Source organism: Beta vulgaris, chromosome 9, assembly GCF_026745355.1.
Source record: "Beta vulgaris subsp. vulgaris cultivar EL10 chromosome 9, EL10.2, whole genome shotgun sequence".
Classification (NCBI taxonomy): Eukaryota; Viridiplantae; Streptophyta; class Magnoliopsida; order Caryophyllales; family Amaranthaceae; genus Beta; species Beta vulgaris.
The window spans coordinates 324,063-345,897 of NC_079210.1; the positions used below are offsets into that span (position 1 = coordinate 324,063).

The 21,835-nt window shown below is 35.6% G+C and overlaps 2 protein-coding genes across 2 annotated transcripts; one reads left to right on the forward strand and one right to left on the reverse strand.

Moving 5' to 3' along the window:
• Positions 1-1,969: 1,969 nt before the first annotated feature.
• On the reverse strand, positions 1,970-3,901 carry LOC104902516 (hypothetical protein). Its single transcript, XM_010690311.4, has 2 exons — positions 3,053-3,901; positions 1,970-2,848 (listed from the first exon to the last, which is right to left on the reverse strand). Exons 1-2 carry the CDS (start codon positions 3,626-3,628, stop codon positions 2,207-2,209), a joined length of 1,218 nt encoding a protein of 405 aa, XP_010688613.2. The 5' UTR covers positions 3,629-3,901; the 3' UTR covers positions 1,970-2,206.
• A 6,649-nt stretch (positions 3,902-10,550) lies between these two features.
• LOC104902517 (phytochrome-associated serine/threonine-protein phosphatase) lies at positions 10,551-21,199 on the forward strand. Its single transcript, XM_010690312.3, has 10 exons — positions 10,551-10,983; positions 12,399-12,545; positions 12,646-12,713; positions 15,179-15,236; positions 18,300-18,410; positions 18,793-18,843; positions 19,198-19,341; positions 19,420-19,515; positions 19,594-19,665; positions 20,895-21,199. Exons 1-10 carry the CDS (start codon positions 10,903-10,905, stop codon positions 20,976-20,978), a joined length of 912 nt encoding a protein of 303 aa, XP_010688614.1. The 5' UTR covers positions 10,551-10,902; the 3' UTR covers positions 20,979-21,199.
• The last annotated feature ends 636 nt before the right edge of the window (positions 21,200-21,835 follow it).

Consider the following 21,835-nt stretch of genomic DNA (forward strand, 5'->3'; position numbering starts at 1 on the left):
CCGTAACAGTATGAAATTGCCAAATGGGATATTTCTGTAACCATTGGATGGATGTCCCCGTTGCGTACAACTGTAACGCCTTTTCCTACCATGCTTGTTGCAATGATCACTGATTTCGGGTAGTTCGAGTTGAATTGGGGGAAGGCCAGGGAGGTCTGTGGTACGTGGTACCGTTTGAGTCAGAATTATTGCTGGGCAGTGGGCTTGAGTTCAGAGACTGAGAGCTAGAGTCGTCAAGAACTTGAACCTGCATCTTTAAGCCCAGGGTGCACTGGTTGCTGCAAACAAAGTATCTTGGTCCTGGTTGGTTCAGAAAGATCACTGTGTCTGTGTCTCCATTATTGTAGGTTGCTATAGGATTGTATATCTGACACGAATCGTATTCTGGTTTGCTGACTTCAATCAAATTTTGTTGTGTATTGTGAAGGAACACTGGATAGCCAAATGTAATGCAACAGCACATAAATTAGCTCTTTGATCCCAAATATATTCCAAACTACTATTAAGCTATATCAGGATATTGTAGGCTATACTTCTACCGACTACAATAATCAGTTTCAATATCAAATCCAATTTTACACTGCTTGCAGCTTGTAACTTGTAAGTAATATGCAACATCTAGCTAGAAAAAGCAAATCACTGATAGTCATAGTAGAATATAATTTGTATATTCTATGGACTATGGTAATATATAACTTCTATTGTCCGGTTTCTTGCAAAAATATGTTTGATTACAAAAGGCGAAGATGTTTGATTCAGCCACCAAACAATAACTTATTTTTTGTTTCTGATAAACTTGGATTCGAGACCTAGTGCCAAGATACTTTCGGACTAGTTTAAATTTAAGAATCTGTATTTTATTTAAAAAGATATATAACTCACCATTACAATAAACCAAATTTATTAGCATGCAATTAATAATCTGAATTAGGATATACAAAAATGGCATCTCATGAATGAAAATAAAAATTTACAAAAGAAAAAGAAAAGCAAGCTTGGTTGATGAAGCTTCAAAGTACAGAAATTGGAGAGAAACTAACCAAGGGAGTCATTGACAAAGAAAGAAGTGGAAGAAGACCAGTCTGTGAGATTAGAGGAGAGATCCCAGCCAGACGAACCCCCGACGGTGTGAGTTGTTGCAGAAACAATCCCCAACATCATCGTAGACATCAGAATCACCATCACTATTGCCAATTTTGCACCTTCCATTCGATCTTTTATTGAAATAAATCCTCTGCAATAAATTTCATATCAAAATTTTGTATTCGTTCTTTGTCGTCAAGAAACTATACTCCGGATTCGTTTACAATCAGCATGAAGTGAAGTATTCTTGATAACAATCAAGAATCAACGAAAACAAAAAACAGATAATTGACAGGAATATATCAAAATGAAGGAAAACAGAAATCAAATGGACCTATCTAGCTTGAGAACAAAGATCTAAGCATGCATGTTTAAGATGAAGAGAAATTGAAGGAAAAACGATGATCGATCAAGTAAATTTATTTGCATCCAAATTAAAAACAAGTAGTTGAAGAACAGCAATTTGATCAATAGAAAAAGGATGAAGTGAATGCAGTTTACTAACAGCAAGCAATCTTCGAGAATATATCATATATGTAATGTAGTGAAGATGAATAAGAGAAACAGAGGAAAAGAAAGAGAGAATATATGTAGTGAACAAAGAGAGGGTAGTTAGAGCGTAACAGAATGGATTTGTTGTTTCCCGCCTCTTTCTATTTTCAAGATGCGGTGCTGAGAATTCAGAATTGGACCTCCTCTTTATATTCTTAATTCATATGAAGCAACACTTTTTCTGCTTTACATAAACTGTTTTATTTGAAAATATAACCTTGGTAAAAAATAATTTAAACCATTTCTATGTCATAATGTCAATATCATCCTACAAAAATCAGCGCAGTTTTACTTTTATCAACTAAATGAGCAAAAATATATACGTATTAAAATATGAAAAATAAATAATGAGCGAAATTTTTCATTAATATGAGGATTTGAGTGAACTGAGCATTGCTATCTCATGAAACAAAGTCCCTTTTTAACAAAACTACTATAAATTTAAATGAATATACTCTTACATCGATGATCAAATGAGCTAAATGAATGAACATAAACTTTGCAATGTAAGAAACAATAATAAAGATAAATCCCTTACTAGCTAGTAGCTACCCTAATCTATATTCAGTATTCAGCCAAACAATGTGGAACTCATCTCCAACAACTGCTTAATACTGTTAGGAGCAAATTTGCGAGCAAAAAGATAACACATGTTAGTAAATTGGCCAGCAATAGTACAATTATCCCTGAACCTCATCCTCTGAATCAAATCTACTGATATGTTGGACCTTGGCCCGAACATAGTAGGATGTCTGTGCCCCTTCCATTCAGTCCAAGTCAAGCAACGGTTCGAGTTCCGTTCAGGATGATGAAGCATAACCAATATCTGAACATAATGTTCATCTTGATTTTGACAAGGCCAACTACAATGATCTCGAAACACCGGGTAATATTTGGTGTCCGACAGGATGTCTACAGATAAAACTCGATCCATGACCACCCATTGAGCACCCTTTTGCCATTGCCATTTCTGGAGGGGCGGGTTCATCTTCCCCCTCCATCTGTAAGGGCTCGCTTTCTTTGGATCCGGCTCGACTCCGACAAAGCTCAGATTGGTCTTGATGACTAGATAGTCGTATATTGTTGTGAAGTTGTATAAAGGGATGCAAGCTTCGGAGAGGAGGATGAATTTTTCATTTGAGTAGTCTAGGAGTGCTGATGCTAGTAACCGTCTTTCAGCATCGATCATCGATATGTTTGCCCACTCCACAGTCTGCACTTAATTGTAGGAATTACTAGATTAAGGAAAATGATATGTGCAACACTTACAAAGTTACAACTGCTGAATTCCATATATATATATATATATATATATATATATATATATATATATATATATATAACAAGTTAACATTAGAAATTTCAAACAATAACTAATCATTGATATCACTAATTGACAAACAAACATGAAACATACCTTGCTAGGAATCCTTCTACCATGGAAGACGGAATCCTTGGGCATAGGGTCAGTGTAATTAGGATGAGTATGAATATAAATGGAGTATTTATCTTCATGTCCTAAAAAGAACATCTCCCATAGGGGAGCTAAAGGCAGGGGTCCTCTTGTCAAGAACAAGAAGGCAATCTTTGGAACACGTTGGAATGGATACTCCGGAATTTGAGGCACCAATGATGCACGCCATAACAACTCTGTATCATCCTCTATATGATGTAGTAGCGTCTCCCCTGACTCCACATCGTCTGGCGGAGGCAAGGATGGAGGAGGAGGTGGTGGCGGTGGTGGTGGCGAAGGAAGTTGTGATGAAGGCGGCGAGGGTGTAGACAGTGAGGCCAACACATGAGTTACACTTACAGGTGAGGATGATGATGATGATGTTGTGCATGCTAGTAACTGATTCTGGTTGGTAACGTAATAAAAACTCAGGATGTAAAAACAGGATGTTATTCCTACAGATAAACCAACTAAAAAGAAGACAAATTTGGACATAGAGCTTGCTGATGTTTTGTGCTGTTGCTGTTGTTGAAATCCCATTGTATTATTTCCCAAATTAATTAAACAACCATATGAATGAATGAATGAATGAATGAAATTAATCAACAAAAGCGATTACCATAGAAGCTAATAAGGAAGAGCGAAAGTATTGAAGAGAAATTCTTAATTCTTAACTAAAAACTAAAAAGCATGAGTAGGAATGTTATTCTTGAGGTTATGAGTTATGAACATGTTGATAAAGTCTTAAATTGCTCCGTAAAAGCAGAAAAAATAGACTTGTAATGCAATAAATAGTGTAACAGGCCAAATTAAAGAGTCTCGTATTGTGTGAACCAGATCTTAAGCAACCTACACTTTGTGTAATATAAGCTTCTCCACTCTAATCCTCCCATAAGTAGGCACATAACCACAACAAGTACGTGTCAAAAAAAAAAGTTGGAAAGATGAAGAGTTCTTGGGCCAAAATCTCTAAGGTCAACTTGGCCTAACTATAAAAGCAAACCCCATGTAATTAAGATATGGGAGAAGGGTAAGGGAAATATCCATACCAAGGTATTACTCCCTTCGTTTTTTAATAGATGTAACACTTCTTTTTTCACACTTGTCGAGGCACAACTTTGATCAATAATATCTTAAAATACATAAGTACAAAAATTATAAAAATTATATATTTGAAAAGTGTATTCCGAGACGAATCAAACAAGATCCCACATGACTATATTTTTCTTTACGTATAAATAACAATTCGCAGTCAAAGTGATTTAGATGAATAGTGTCAAAAGTCAATATGTTACATTTAAAAAAAACGGAGGGAGTATTATTTATTAATGGAATTTGATCCAACAATATAAAAAAGAAGTTGATATCTGTAAATACAAAACTTAATGAGCTGGATTAAAAATGGCAAATTGGCAATTGTATGTGCGTTAGGTCCATGCGCACCTTTAGCCACTTTTTGTTGGCTTCCCAAGCAATGGGTTGTGTAATTTTACAGAAAAGTTAAACAGAAGGTAGATCTCATGAAGTCAACTATTCAAAACAAATAAGGTAGCCATTTATTGAATCATTGACTTCATATATGAATGGCTTCAATGGCTTAGGCTCAGTATTTTGGTCCTAGCTAGGTAGCTCCTTTTGGCTAAGGGTATGTTATTTTTCCACCAATTGGCTCTTTGTTAATGTCATCAATTGGCACCAAACCCATGGTTAGCGTCAATGGTTTGAAATTCTCATTCTTAAGAAAGAGATTAGGAGTTCGATTTTTACCTCTTATGAATAAAGCAAAATAAGTTTTTTTTACAGCGGTGGGCCATTCCTAGTTAAGAAGAAGATTAAAACAACCATGTCCTTGATTGGCTCATCAAGGTCGTGGTTTTTTTTTTGTGCAAGTGATCAGACAATACTTATATAAATACCATACCCGGTCACATGTAGAATGAAGAAAGAAAAGGAATAGCTTTTGGTTTCAAGGAATTTGAAGTGTTGTGGAAAGAAGTAAATTATATATCAATCGTTCTTCGAATTATGTATCTACTCTGACTAAATGGTTGTACATGATCAAAGGGATTTGATCTACGTTTATTCATAGCTTAATATTTGATCTACGTTTATCTTAATTTATTGTTATGGTTGTGGAAATGATGAATCTAGAGGATCATGTTGTGTTTTAGTACCTTCAAAGTTCAAAAGTTAAGGATTTTTCTAGGATATCCTTCCTCATAAAAATTTCATGTTGTTTCTCTTTTTTGCATGCATGCATGCAAAGCAAAAAGATTTGGTGTAGATACTTATATTTGTCTCTCTATTTTAGTGTCCACAATAAAAACTACTTATTTTTATGTTTAAGAAATAATTGTTACAATTTTATCTAATGGCGCCTCATTTGGTTGATTCTCCATCAATATTTCATGGATGTTAAATGGAAAGAACCCATAATACTTTAATATCACAATTAGCTCAAACGTTTCAAATAAATAGTGAAACAATGAATTGCCCATATAAAAATATGATTTTATCAAATATCCGAATTATTGTAGCAATTATGTCAAGAATTATGGTAAATATAGGCAAAAAAAACTTAATATTTAGAAATCAAATAAATCATGTGAATAAAGCAAATCACATAACTAAAGCAACCAATGCAAATAAAGCGATCAGTCATGTTATGGCAGGAAATCACATGATTAACAAATCAAGTAGCAAAAGTCACGCTGCAAGGAACGAAATCAGCCATTACCCATTAACGAGAAAAATAAGGTAAAGAAATCAATACTACAGACCTACAATGTAATGGTACTAAAACATCATTAAAATGGTACTATTTTCCATTTGGAAGGATTTTAGATACCAATGAAACTGAGATTGATATTCAACCCTTTTCCACATGGTACCATTTTCAAACTATTATGTAGCTTTCATGGTATCGTATTAAGACATTATGTAGCTTCCATGGTACCTATTTGAAGGGATTGATTCCAATCTACATCTAACTAATAGATTGCAAATTTTTAGGTGCTCTAGAGAGCACCTATAAGTTATAACTATCAGCTATGTTATCAGGCATATTTTTTTGCACATTTGTCATGTATTTTGCTCAAATTAGCAATAGGTAAAATTTGCAAACATAAACATGCAAAAAATATGGAAGAAAACATCTAGTTTCAGGTGCTTCTAGGAGTACTATAGAGGCTTTGCTAATAGATGCCTAGATAAACTCCAACAACAGTTCTGGCTAGCCAAATTTCCCACCAATAATCACGTGAAAGAAAAGCAGTGAAAATCCAGGATATGTATGTCAACGTGACGACCCTTTGCTAAACTCCCCCATCGAGTGTCGCTGAATGTCAAGGAATAATGAGGAGGAGATTGCGCTATAGGCTGCACACGGAGAAGGGGAGTGCACTGTAGGCGGCTTACATGTAATAACATTTCCTAGAAAGTGCAAAATTGTGTCTAATTGATCATATGAACTAACACTTTCAAGTGAAGTTCCATTTACCTAGCAGAATCTAGGGAGTAATAATTTTGTCAATTTTGTGGAAAGTAGAAGTCCCTAAGAAGTGGCGAATTCTATGTTAGCCAAACAACTTGCATTAGGATTTTCTATTTTCCACGATATTTTTGTCAACCAAACAATATCTAAGTGTACTGTAATACTTGGTCTTAGGAGATTATGCTAAGTGTATGTTTTTGGTAGTTTATCGTCGTCTCAACTATCTTCAAAGATTATCTAATAAGCATGAATGAACTAATTATAGGTAATGTTGTGTGAATGATTATCATTCCAGCCTTATTAGTGGCCTTTGTAACACCCCCAAAATCCATACACGTCTAATGCTACGTCGCATCGACTTTGGGAGTGTTACCGCCGCGATGGAACGCACGGCATAATTAGAAATACGGTAACTCAAATTCATTGTCTCAAAACCAAATTGCAGCGGAATAGAAAATGTAAATACAACTCGGGAATCATAGTTGACCCCTCTTTATTCAAACTCAAACCATGTAACAATGTTCTATAAAATTCAGTAATAATCAAACCAAAGTTAACTTCAAACTACAGTCTAGCCCCCTTATGCTTGATTCATGCAGCAGCACCAGCTCACCTAGTCTGCTCCCCATTGAAGTATCAATAGTTCATCACAGGACAACAAACACATAATAACACACAGAGTCAGCTATGCTGAGTACGTAATGAACCATTGAAACTATATGAACATAAATGATGCATACATTACAACTGCTATATGTAACCTACGTTATCTCACATCCTTTAATCTTTCATTATTTGGCATCGAACGGGCACCGTCATCTTACTAGAATCATACGGGCTACTGAATCCTTAATAGACAACTTGGTCTATTAGATGAAATGCAAATACGGTTTTGTTCCGTCTCACACCCATCACCTTAGTATGCATACCCCAAGATCGAACGGAACCTTCCGCCTACTTGAGTTATCAAAATATAAGGACACTACTGTCGTCACAGTAGGCCTGCGTAGGAGTGTAGAACAAGTCCACACTCCCCCCATTGTTCTATACTTGTAGGGAGTCCAACTACAAGTATCGCCATAATCTTCTTTTATTACCAATCATTCTTTTATAACTTTAAGGAGTCATTTACATACTCTCTTAATTACCAAACTCAATCTTATCCCTAGTAACACTCTTGTTACTCTATAGATCAGATTAATAATGCTGATGTTACACTACGATAGAACTTCGCATTTCAATGCAACATATTTCAATGCATCATATTGATTTCACGTTATAAACGTCTAACCAAACAATCACAATCAAATGTTCCCTATCATGGTACTAGGTTCCAATAACATGAACTGCAACCTAAACATGATACTAAGCTTTGAAAGTAAACTGGTACGCGTACGTACCTTGTAGCGGAGAATTTTCGCTGACTTAATAGAACGAGCCGCTTATGAAATTGGGACCTAAATCGTTAAAACAAAGCTTTAGTGTTACGTCCTTGATAACACTAACAACTACTACGTACTAAGACCATAACGATCTAAGATTCGAATTACGCAATAGTTAAAACCTTATTCCAGAACTTTCGTTATAATTCTAATCTAGTGAATTTAACGTCTTTTAGAAGTCAGAGTTAGTGAGTAACTAAGTTATTAGTAACATTAGTCCACTGTTTTACCATCCAAAATGTCATAAGTCCAGCCTGTCTTATGTCCAAAAGTCAAGTCATATGTCCAAAGTAAGTCATATGTCCAAGAGTAAGTCATATGTCCAAAAGGTAAGTTCCATGTCCAAAAGTAAGTTCCATGTCCAAAAAGGTAAGTTCCATGTCCAAAAGGTAATCATAAGTCCCAAAGTTAGGTTCCGTGAAACAAGTCACCCATGAAACGATAATAATTGTAACTAATAATAATACACACATCTCCTGCTTTTATCTTATTCCAATTACAAACCTAACCATAGTTTTAACTTAACCACAGAATAATAACTTTAACTAGTTAAACAATCTGCTAATTTACTAACCACTCTAATTATCAATTATTAAATACAAACCTTACGAAATTATGAAAACTGTAAATATAAACCTAACAAATAAACTGTCATACTAAGTTAAAGTACAAAGATTATACCACTGACTTTCGCCGGCACAAGAATTCCGGCGACGGCGCACACTTCCCGTCTCCTACGCGCGGCCACGACACTCGACCGACGCTCGTACACCTTCGCGCACACACGACGAACCCCTTCGCACCCCTCTTCGTTTCGTCGCCCAAACCCTTTTATGCGACCAGATCTGTCGCGCAACCACACTCGCACGAAACCCGCGAAGCCTTCCCGCAACGTCGTGCAGCCACACTCGCACGACCTCGATCCCTCGCGCACCCTCACCGTAGCCTGGCGCACGAACCTCGAGCAGAATCACTCGCAGCACCAACCCTCGCGCGCGACACCACTTGCAGCACCAACCCTCGCGCGCGACACCACGCACAATACCGACGACGAGAGGGAAGAGACGAGAGGAAGAGCAGCGATCGATTGAGAGATGATCCGAGAGAGAGAGAAAGAAAATCTGAGAGAGAGAAGGGAAGGAAAGTCGGCCAAGGAGAGAGAGAGAGGAAGAAAGTCGGCTGAGGAGAGGGAGAAGAAGAGGGTTTAGGGTTTTCTGAAATTCCCTTCCTTTTCTTTTTATACTCCCTTCAAAAGATAGTCACCCTAGGTCAAGTGAAGATTAGGTTATTCTTTTAAAACTCCGAAAATTCCTAACAAATTCATACTAACAATAATTTATTCCTATCAATTTGTAAATAAATTAAAATACCTTTTTATTAATTCTTTTATATTTTCTTAATTAGTACGAAATTAGTATTAAAAATACGGAGTATTACAGCCTTGGACTCTTTCCCTTTTTCTTTCGGCCTTTTGTGAACTTATTTTTGCAGATTTAATTTAAACTCATGTAAACCCAATCTAATAGAAGCAATAATATCATGATATGACATAAAATATATGCATAATAGGTAAGATGAATACATAAATTAGGAACCTTTACCCACAAAGATGGATGAGGTGAATTATTGTCCAAATATTGGCATCAATATCTCATCACTCAATACATAAAAATTGGGAGTTGGAGGAGTAAGTTTGCGCAAATTAGATGGTAGATACGAGTCTACCATTTAAATGGTGTGCACCATTTTATACAGTTTTGTATTATAATACAATGAACAAAATAACATTCTCAATGAACAAACTAAGCAACATGAAGATGAAAGTGGAACAAAAGAACAATGCACGAGACTCAATGAACATCTGAATCAGCAATGAAAACAAAAAGATGAACATAAGAGGGAATATCTAATGAACAACCACTCAATCTAATGAACAAACAAAGAAAACACAATGAACAAATAAATATTTGCAATAAACAAACTATGAAACAAAAAGATGAACATAAGAGGAAATATCTAATGAACAACCACTCAACCTAATGAACTAATAAATATTTGCAATAAACAAACTAAGAAACATAAAGATAAAGGTCAACAAAGAAGAATCATCGAGATTGATGTTCATTGGAGAATAGTTGATGTACATTAGTTTCACCTGTTCATTGTAGAGGTGATCATGGGCCGGGGTCGGGCCGGGTCGCGACAAATACATTGCTCATTGGCCGGATCGAATTTTTGTGCCCAAAGCCCGCTATTTCGGGTCAAAATCGGACGGGGTCAAAAAAATAGACTAAGAAGTCGTTTTGGCTTGTCCAAAGCCAAAAAAAAAATTCGGGTCGGTCCGAAAAAATCTACCCTAAATCGGGCCAGGCTGGGCCGAGCCAAAATGATCAGCTCTAGTTCATTGGAGAAAAATTGATCTACATTAATTTTACGCGTTTTATGTTTTTTGGGTTGTGTTTTGGTCCGTGTCTACAATTATCTACCAATTGGTAAGTTTGTGACAATAATAACATAAGAATAAGATGACATAATGTAGGGTGCAGGGGGGTTTGCCAAGTGCGTGGTGGTTTGTCAGCCCATTTACGGCGTGAGAGACGAGTGCCGGCAAAAACCCAATTTGAAGTTTTAATTTTCACCCAAACCATCTCACATTCTATTCTCACACACAATTTACAAAATACAATTTACAATCTACAAGATCTCCTGATTATCTCCGAAGGGCTACTCTTCTGTTTTTCTTTCTCTCTCTCTCTCTTTCAATTTGGTGATTTGGGTGAACCAACACGAAAACCCTAAAAACAAGATTTGATTGAGAGAGAGTGTGTTTGAGCAAGATTTATAGGGATAAAATTAGGCAACAATACATCAAATCACAAATGGATTTGGACAAATGGATCGCTAAGGTTAAAGAAGGCCAGCATTTAGCCGAAGATGAGCTTCAACTTCTTTGCGAATATGTAATTATCTTCCTTCTCTCACTCTTTCTACTTCCATTTTTTTGTATCTCTTTTGTGAATATGTATTTATTTGCCAATCGTTAATTGTTCTGTCGTAAACATCCTTTTTGTCAATTTTCATTTAAGGTTTACCTCTATTCTAGATTTGCTTCAATTGCCAACATGTGTTATTTATTTCAAATTAGTGGAGCAAGAAGACCTGGATATGATATTAGTGTAGTTATTTGGAATCTCAAGAGTCTGCTTTTATGCAATAGGGATATTTATCGAGTAACATTTTGAGGTAATCATGAGAACTAATAATGGCATTTGTGTTTATGATAATAATACATGTTCTAGTAGAAAGTTTTCCTGAATTTAGTACTTCCATCTTTTACTTTTGCAAATACACTGTCGAGCTCCAATATTCGAGGTTTTGCTTGAAAGGATTAGCACTTTGAGGTTAATGTTACTGAAATCAGGTCAAGACTCATTTTAAGAAAATGACAATATCGCTCCACATAACTGGTTTTCCGAAATTGCAAGCAGACCTGTTTGTAGTTATAGCTATTGGTGATTGAGTAATTTTAAGGGTTTGGCAGTGACAGGGTTATTGTTTGTCACTTTGGATTTCTCGATCGGATAGTTAGTAAAATTCTTAGGTGGAAGAGAAAAGGGAAAGGGAATTGATGACAAATGCTGTTTGTATGCTAAAGATTATTTTCCCATTGTATTCAAGTAATTGTTATCTGTTTAATGAGTTGACGTCTACAAAGTGGTTGGTACAATCTTTTTGGCAATTTCTAGAATTCCTAAGAAAAAACCTAGCTCATCATTTGATATTTCCATTTTCACTTTTGGGAGCAGCTCGTCTAGCGCTAAATCCGCAAATTTGTTAAAAAGAATTAGCACTTTGGGTAATGATGGTCAGTCTACCAGCCAGGAGGGTTGATTTGATATCAGGTGAAGTCTGCTGAGAAGTTTTGGTTCGAATTTCAAGTGTTTGTATTTCGGACATGTTTGTAATGGTTATTTTGCTTGAGAAAGGTCTAATGCAGTTTTTGTGCTTTATCTAGGCTTTGTTGGATTTTGTAATTATGTGGAGTATGAAATTTGTAGTCATTGTTTCTTAGATCAAGAATGAATCTACTAGCTTGCAAATCCCAATTGAGAGTGTGTACAAGTTTCTTTTGTTCAAAGCTGGTGTTATTTTGATGATTTTCCATCTAATATTGCTGTTCTAGTTTTCTTTTTTGGGGGTGTTTCCATTAGAACATCTACTTTCTCACTTTGTTTTAGCTGGATTTAACCCTACATGTTTTCTATTCTTATTTGTCTCTTTTAAGTTGTTCCCTTCTGTAACTGCTCATTATATTGTCAATTCTATGTTCATACTGATCATATATCTTCGTAAATGCATAATTGGAATCTTTCAGGTGAAAGAGATACTTATTGAGGAGTCAAATGTGCAGCCTGTCAATAGTCCAGTCACTGTCTGTGGTGACATCCATGGTCAATTTCATGATTTAATGAAGCTCTTTCAAACAGGAGGTCACGTGCCAGAGACCAATTACATATTCATGGTAATAATACTCTACAACTGCTGATATGGCTCAATGGATTTTACGTTCATTCTCTTATGTTTAGCTCCATTGACCTATAATTTTTGAAATCTTTTGTCAGGGAGATTTTGTTGACCGAGGCTACAATAGTCTTGAAGTCTTCACAATCCTTTTGCTTCTTAAAGCTAGGTATGCCTTTCATCTATAATGTAGACAGATTTGCCTATTAACTTTGGCTTAGATCCTTGTAATTTTGCTTGTGTGTTATTGCATTTTTCCATCTTTAATTGAAAACAAATGAATGCATGTCATTCCTGCCACTGAACTATTGTTTCAGTTGTTTATTAGCGATTTCTGTTTTCTAATCTATGTGAGTAAGACAGTCATAGTGGTTTGGATAAATGATGTGCGTGCAGCATTGTGCTGATTCAAAAATTGTGGTAAAACCAGCAGGTTTCGGATGCAGTCCTATTCCTGAGAAAGACAATCATAATTGACTAATTGTAAGATTGATGCTCTAGACCACAATTTTCCATGTTGCTATCCTCTTTGTTATGACACTCTTTTTGATGGCTTTGTCTCTGTCTAAGTAATAGGTTTCAGACTTTTACACTCCAGTTTTGGCACTCCTCTTTGCTGTTTATAGCTACTTCCATCTCCATATTATTAAAGAATTCACCTTCATCATTCTTTTGTCAACTCCCATTTATGCTCGATTATGTGTTTAAGGGTATTGAGAGCAAGTTATTATTATTATTCTGTGTTGGAGGCTTTATGCATTTTGTTGCCTTTGCTGTTCACTTCAGCTTTCTGTCATTTTCGTGTGAGCGATCGAAGATAACCTGTCAGGCTGAAAAGCACTCCAACAGACATTAGTGCTGAAGATTGACATATATTAAGACAGAGATCAGATTTATCAGATAATATGAGTCATTGTGGTATTATGGAGCAGAATCATCAATTTAGGAGTAGTAGTGGCGTCATCTGCAGTATCCAGAAAAGTTAAAGGCTCTTTCAATCCTTGTACTTTAAATGACCAATTCTTTTAGGCTCCTGAATATTTGTAGTTTGAAGAGACTGTAAGGGTCCCAAGAGTGTTGAACTGTGGTATATATTATGTATGATTTGTCGGTTTTGAAATGGATAAAGGTCTTGCCAATTGTCAGTAACAAGTATGTACTTGAGCTTTTTAGCATTTGTGGTGAAGGAAAACGTGTTGAGGAAGTATATAGAAGCAACTTAATGGTAGAAGTGTAGAACTTGAATGGACTGAAGTCGTGGTGATCATATGCATAAATATGCGATCCTTTTGTCACAATAGCTTTTGGTTGTTCACGCCTTTGGAGGAAATTATCCTGGAATATATGGAAGAGTAGGCGAATAATATGGATGCCCTTTATTATTGGATTTCTAGGTAACTGATGATAAATATACTGACAGTGATTGCTTCAAGTTTTTTTTTTTCTTTTGAGGAACTTTTAATATATATGGTGCTTTATCATAGAATGAGAAGTTGGTGTTTGATGGAGATGGACTGGTTGTACTTCAATTGTCGCTGGAAAGGCAAATATGAAGACTTTGTGAATGACACTATTTGTTGTCTGAGGATAAGATAACTGTTATGACAGTTGACATGTCAACTTAGACCACCCTGTGGTTTCAAAACCATATAATATCTTATGAATGCAGAGAACCCTTGGGCCAACATATTAAATTGGATGGTCGCAAGTCTGTTTGCTGCTGACAGAAATTTATAGTGTGTTTTGAAGAGGTGCCTGAATTTATAATGTAGCTTGAGGTGCCGATTTCTTGGACAAATATCCGATCCTAACTTCCATTGTTCAGTAATTAATTACGAATTGAGTTTTATAATCATGTGATTGGTCTGTGGCTCTGTGCATTCTTATTGAGGTTCTGAACTTCTGATATACCTTCCTCGCACAATTAAGACTTAGTTCTATAACTCATAAAACAGTTCAAGTGCTTTGTGTATGAACCAGTATGACACGTTCATAATTCAGGATGAATCACTTTTATCAGGAATAAAATGTGGCTAACAGAACTATGGAGAAGATATTATGATGCATTGGGCCGTTGGTATCATATTCATGATGTTTTTGTATATCCATTGTCTTGTGAACTTGCTTAAAGAGAGAGTATGAAAATATTTTTGTAGTTATTAATGTATCCAATCATTATTTTTGGCACTAAGAAAGAGTTCGAACAAATACTTTTATATCAGAACTAGTACTTGTAAGGAAAGTTTTGCAATTGTGGAAGAAAGTGATCAAATTTTCTAAACATCTCTGTTTTTGGCATAGAGATAAAGTTTGCACCTTGTATCATTTCATCCTGATATTGCAATGCAATTAAGATTCTGCCTGGGAGTGAATGAGCAACTTTGCTATCTTTAATCTTTATGCCCTTGATGCATTGCTCTCCCTAGAATTTATTTACTTCTCCAATCAATGGCTATGAATTTACAACCTTGGAAAAAATCTTTTTTGATATTTATACTAACTCCCTTTTTCTTGAGTGACTAATTTCAGCAGGATATTGTAATGTTTTGTGGTTATTTTTGGTGAACTATTTGTAAAGGCATCTTTATTGATTTAATCATTTTTCAGCAACTATTTACTTTTCTCTTTGGTCAGGTATCCTGCCCACATCACTCTTTTGCGTGGGAATCATGAAAGCAGGCAGCTTACTCAGGTAGGTTTCTCATATTTTTGTTTAAATGTCTTGTTCTCCTTTCAATTATCAGTTCTTCTTGCTTATATGTCTTCTTTGTTTATGTCTCTCATTTGCCCAACGGTCTATTTCTTCTTCTTTCTTATTTCAACCTTCGGCTTTTCTTGTTCTCTCTTGCGATGTCTTGAGGAGGCAAAAGTTGTTGAAGTTATGGCCTTCTTGTAGTTTAGAAAGTAACATGAGAACTTGTGACAGTGTTGCTTTTGGAGCACTTATTTATGAAAGAATTATGTACGCTGTAAAAGGCTTAATGCAACTCTTGCCTTGATTGGTCTATATCCCACTGTACAGCGTGTTACCATGTGTCTATCTTAGTGTGATAGTTGATATGAATTCAGGCCCCTTTCCTTTCACTTTAAAATAAATATTTTAGGCCTTATAGGCTTAGTTAAGTGCCTAATAAATTTAGAAAGGGGCTAATTAGTTCAATTTTACAACTAAAATAATTAGTTTAGATTATTTTCAAATTTGAAAAAGTTTAGATCGCATTAGTTTAAGGATTTTCAGGTGACAATATAGATTTTTGTTTTATGAAGCAATTGTTCATGTTTCTTTTAAGTGAGGGAGTTGTTGTGCTTGAGAGAAGGTTAGTTGGCGACATAGACTCTCATCTCTTGAGGAAAGAGACAGAACATTTAGAACGCTGCTGATTTCTGTTGTTTCACAGGAAGTACGGTCTGACTTATATGAGGATGAAATTGGGTAGCATATATGTTGGTCTTCATCATCTGTGTATATACAGATGACTAAATGCAGCTTTTGTCTGTGTTTATCTCTTTAATGGCCTCATGTGATCTTGCTTTCTTCCCTCTTGAGTTTGTGAGGACTGAGGATATGGTTGCTTGAAGTATGTGCTAAATTTCTCAGTGTTCGATGATTTTTCCTAAGATATCCTTTTGAATGACCCTCCAATTTGGTCACTGGTTTGTATTGGACTTTTTGAGACCTCTATATCAGATGATATTAATGCAAGATATTGAGTCAAACAAAGTTTAGCGCATCAATTACTTTGGTTCAATGATACCGTTGGAGTAAGTTGTGCTTGTGATTGAGAAGCCATAGTTCTAAATGTTTAGTATGTCGACGAGTACTTTATTTGAAGAGATGGATGTTGTTAAAGACACTTTCATATTTTAGCATCTTCCCCTACCTCCATGTCATGTAGAATATGGGTGTATGGCCATGGAGCTAGGTTGGCAAGTGCTTTTGCCATGATTTTGTATGTTCTATATTTAGTTTTCTGATTTCTTTGGTAAAATATATTGTGACCTGAAGAAGGATATTCATCAGTTGTAATATTTACATCTTGTTTTTAGAGGAACCAAAATTTCTAATGTTTGGCTAATGGAAGGAATGGGAATTGGAGAAGTCCTAAAATTCTCTTCCCATCACTTCCATTCCTGTCGAATCCCTTATAATTTTAAAACCAAATACAAGAAAGTCGTTTAATTTATATCCTTTCTTCTTTTCTATTTAGTTCCTCCCGACCAAACACACTGTTAGTGATGTAGCCATACTTTTGGAAACTGACTAGATAAGGCGCATTCTCCATCTGTCTCTTTGTAGCTTTATGATATATCACATGTTACCTTTCTCATCTAATTTTTATTATTTTTCATTTTAAGGTGATGATAGAAATAATTGGGGTTCTGTTTATTAGGTGCCTTCCTTTTTTATTATTGGGCTTCTTCCTTCAGATTTCATGAGTCTTATATAAATGCTATTATGCAACTCGCCAAACTATGTTTCTATACGGATCCCCGTATCATTCCATTCCATCTAATCAGACTTGCTATCTACATCTCTCTCCCTATTCATCTGCTTAGGCTTCTATTGACGGATTATTTTAGCATTTTTAGTAGACCTGTATGAGATGAATAATCTTTTTGTGCAACTGTAAATTGGGCTGTGTACTGTACAAGAAACAGACAGAATCGAACTTCTGGCCGATCGGGTACTTGGTTAAATCCAAATAAGCCTTCATTAATCTAAGTTATCTTTTCGTAGGATTTACCCCCATCCGATCGGGGAAGGGGGCCTTTTCGCCTTCCACCTAAGCTGCGCATGAAAGGACCAAACTAATACCAAAGAACAACAGTACAGCTTCAGTATTTCGAAATTTGCTTTTACTCGGTCATCTATCATTCGACTTAAATCAAATACAATCTGAGATTCAAAATATTAAGAAACTTATTTTCTTTCAAATATAAAACTTGAAAATTAAAACTAAAAGCTTTGAAATCCGAGGAAGCTGAAGGACATATGCTGTTTTAGGTGGGGGAACCAGAGTTTTTTGAATAAGTTGCTCTACATGGTCTGGAGAAATTTATTGTGTTCTTTTGGCTGAAAGTCTATATGCAATACATTCTTTGCTCTTTCAATGTATAGGACTTTTAAGGTTGTGGAGTTGAATTTTATCTAATTTGAAAATCCCCAGACCCTAAGTTTATCATGGTGGTTTATGTGCTGGAACTTTATTCTCATAGAATGAGATTGTATTCTAAGAATATTTTTGAGTTAAGTTTTTAGCCTGTTTGCCTTTTAACTGTTTGGGTTGCTTATAACTTGTCTTCTAATACTGTACTTTTGATGTGGATTTGATGCAAGCTATCACTTATAACAGTCCGTTTGGTTAGATGTCATAAATGATGGTAATGGTAATGCATTATAGTATAAATTTGTAAAGGAAATCCCACATCATTACCACCTATGGTAATGCTACTTGATCCGAGAACATCCATTTTCTTCCTAAAATCTCATTACTATCCATTACCAATTGGGAAGGTGGTATTGGGTGGTAATGGGAATTTATATAGGAAAACTCATATTTTGTGATGAAGTTTCCTTACCATGGTCATTGACCTGAGAACTTCTTTACAAATTTACACTTAATTACATTACCACCATTTATGACCACTAACCAAACGGGTAGTTAGAGCCTGGGTCAGTGTTCCTTTTATTATCACATGTTTTTTTGGATGTAGGTTGGTCCTGATTTAGGCTATACTGACATTGTTTTCTCAGGTATATGGGTTCTATGATGAATGCCAGAGGAAGTATGGAAATGCCAATGCATGGAGATACTGCACAGATGTTTTTGATTATCTAACTCTCTCAGCAATCATAAATGGAACTGTAAGCTTCTTTTTCTGCTTCACAATCTTGGTGCAATGTTACGTTAAGTTCATTTTGGCCAGGTGGTGAAGGGTTTAAGTTGCAGAAAGTGGTCTCTGTTAAAAGGGTGAATTTGCATGTATCTGATGCTGCCCATATCCACTCTTTCTTCCTTTTTCGGTAAAAAAGGAAATAGCATTAAGTCATGAAAATATTGCTCATATCCCTCTTTTGACAGGAGCATCACACTGGTTTTTCTTTGTATTTACTCCTCTGTATTGAAATTATTGTTGCCAATGAATTATTGATCCCAGAATAGTCTATCATTTGATACTAATTATAACACTGAATATCTGTGTTTCTCCTCCCTGCCTACCTTGTTCATCTCTGTTTAATCGTGCAGGTGCTATGTGTTCATGGTGGTCTTTCTCCTGATATTCGGACAATTGATCAGGTTCTGTTTGTTGTACTTATAGTTTCAATGTCATTTGTGATAGCCTAGTTTCATATGCATTATTTTAATGCTAAACATTTTCTGGATAGGACTGGAAAGCTTAATGTGATGCCTGCACTTTTTATTTTTTGTAGCATGTGAGAGTTCCAGCTTCCTTTTCCTGATCAAATTTCTTTAACCAATATTTTAAGGAATCTAGGTTCACAGTTTACCAAATTGGTGGAGAAACACATACAATTTTTTTTTCCATCTTTGGTTATATTCTTTGCTGTGTAGATGCATGAGTACATGTACCTTAATTTTGTTCTATTGAACTCCATTTTCATTTCTGTTCTTTGACTTTTCATCTAGCAGATAAGGGTTATAGAAAGAAATTGTGAAATTCCTCACGAAGGGCCATTTTGTGACCTTATGTGGAGTGATCCTGAAGATATTGAAACATGGGCTGTCAGTCCTCGTGGTGCAGGGTGGCTTTTTGGATCAAGAGTGACTTCTGAGGTATCAGTTTGTGATGTGACATGAACTGAATAGGATGTTTGATATTTGGACTAAGCCCCTGTGAATTTGTGTATGCAGTTCAACCACATAAACAATCTTGATTTAGTTTGTCGGGCTCATCAGCTTGTACAAGAAGGTCTCAAGTACATGTTTCAAGATAAAGGCCTTGTGACGGTAAAATTGCTGTTTGGATTGCCTATTTCTTTTGATATTTTATCATAAATTCATAATTAATTTGTCCTGGCTTTATAGGTGTGGTCGGCACCAAATTACTGTTACCGTTGTGGGAATGTCGCTTCTATTTTGAGTTTCAATGACAATATGGTAAGTTAGTACTCATATATGTGAATTAACTGACTCGATGTGGTTATTCACTGCAGTTCCCTTTCTATACTTTACCTTGTTTCACTATCTTGAGTGGCAAAATAACTTGACTGCTTGATTGTATTGACTTGTAGCATTGTGTTTGCCTTGGCTAACCCTCATCTCTTATGTTGGGCCAAACTTTATACTTGATTTGATTTTAAACAACCTAATAGTCATACTATGGAAGTTGGGCCAAATTCAAGGATGAACCTTCCATTCAGATACAAAGGAAATACAGAACATCTGGCTGCTTGCAGATTTTTCAATTGTTCCAGCTTCTTAACCAACCTCTGATTGTAAATGAAGCCATTAAAACCACATATCCTTAAATATTAGTGTTTTTTACTTTGGTGACTGCACTTGGATATGCGTTGTCATGGAAACCTGTATACAGTCACTACAGCCGCAATCATGTCCATGCATTATGATTTAGTTCAAGATTTCCTCTCTATATGTATAGTTTCATGTTTACTCCATTGCCTACCATAAAGGATTAAACCTCGTCTCTTTGTATCTCATACTTATGGTGCTTCTGCCATGGGCCTCTATACCTGATGCTTCCTCTGTGGATCATGACTTAAAAGAAAGAGTTTTTCGCGTTGCACTACAAATTGGAACTCATCTTGCAGACTTTACCTCCCAACAAACAAAGCTAAATTTCAATTCTGTAAGCCATGCCAAATAATCTGCAAATGATTCCCTGGGCCTTTTATAAAGTTTTGATGAAATGGGACTCTGGATCTTCAAAACACACATGCACTTGCCTGTTTCATACAGGGCAATTTAGCAACCAGGATCCAAAAAGGTGCAAAAAGTCATGCTAGTAGCTTGATTCTTGGAAAACCTAGGTGATTTAGTTTTCTGATTGCAAGCTGAGGGTGATATTTGAGCTTTTTTTTGTAGAAACACTCTATTTGGCTAATTTTAGTTAGCTTATAATCAAATAGAGGGTTATGGGCCCTGCAAAAAGTGAATTACAAACCTCCACTAGACTCATGAGACAAAATTTAGCTAACTACTAAGCTTTTTTTCAGGAAAAGCTAACTACTAAGATCTAGCTAAATATTCACTCTTTTCTGTATGCCCAATTGTGGTGATACAAGAAAGGCTTAACTAAAGTTTATGTAACGTCTTTCTCTTCTCACGCTATCACGGTTTAAAAAGTGGTATTTTGTCATGTGTAACAGGAGAGGGAAGTGAAGTTCTTCACAGAGACTGAAGAAAACAATCAAATGAGGGGGCCAAGAACAGGGGTTCCATATTTCTTATAGACATTGTCTCTCAGAAGTTGAAAAGACTTGTATAATTATTAATTGACGTGATTTATCATATTTTAAATTTTTAGGTGAGGGGGAATGAATTCTTGGTAATTACCTGCTGGCTCATTTATGTCATATCTGCTTTTGCTACGCCAGAAAAAAGCCCTCTTGTTCAGTCTTGCTTTGTGATTACTCAGATCATAATGTATTTGACGTTTTTTTGGTTGTTCCTAGTCGTATATTTGCATGATTTTCGTTATTTTAAAGATCCGTCAACTATTCTTTAACTATTACAGGTTATTTGCGCTCTTGTTTCTCTTATGGAGCATAATTTTTACTTGATAGGAAGCTTAGGTTAACTGGAAACTGTCATGTTATTAGTTGTGGTGCAAGTGAAATTTTCATATGCTTGGTGCATAAATCATGGGTGTACTTGTTTGTTAAGATTCTTGAGCAAGCAGCATATTCTTTTGAAAGTGTTTTAGGAGTTGCAACTTTGAGACTTTTCGTACTATTCTAATATTTGATGTAAATTGTAGTATTCCTATTTGTGATTAGTTAGGTCTTGCTCTTTTGGAGTTACTTTTATTTCAGTTCAGACACTTTGTCATATTCAGCTTTCTTTCAATTCAGTTTAGTTTTTTCAAAGATTAAAAGAACAGGGTCTTAGTTATGATTTATTGTTTTTAGTTTATAACCGTACTAGGTGATATATATACAATGTTCGATTCGTTTAATTTATTGATCAAATTATCTAACTTCTAATTAAATGATGTAGATATTGGCCATATGACCACTAATTAAATAATGTTGAATTTTTCAATTCGCGCATTGTAATGCTTGTCGAATAAGTATTAAGATTTCTACTT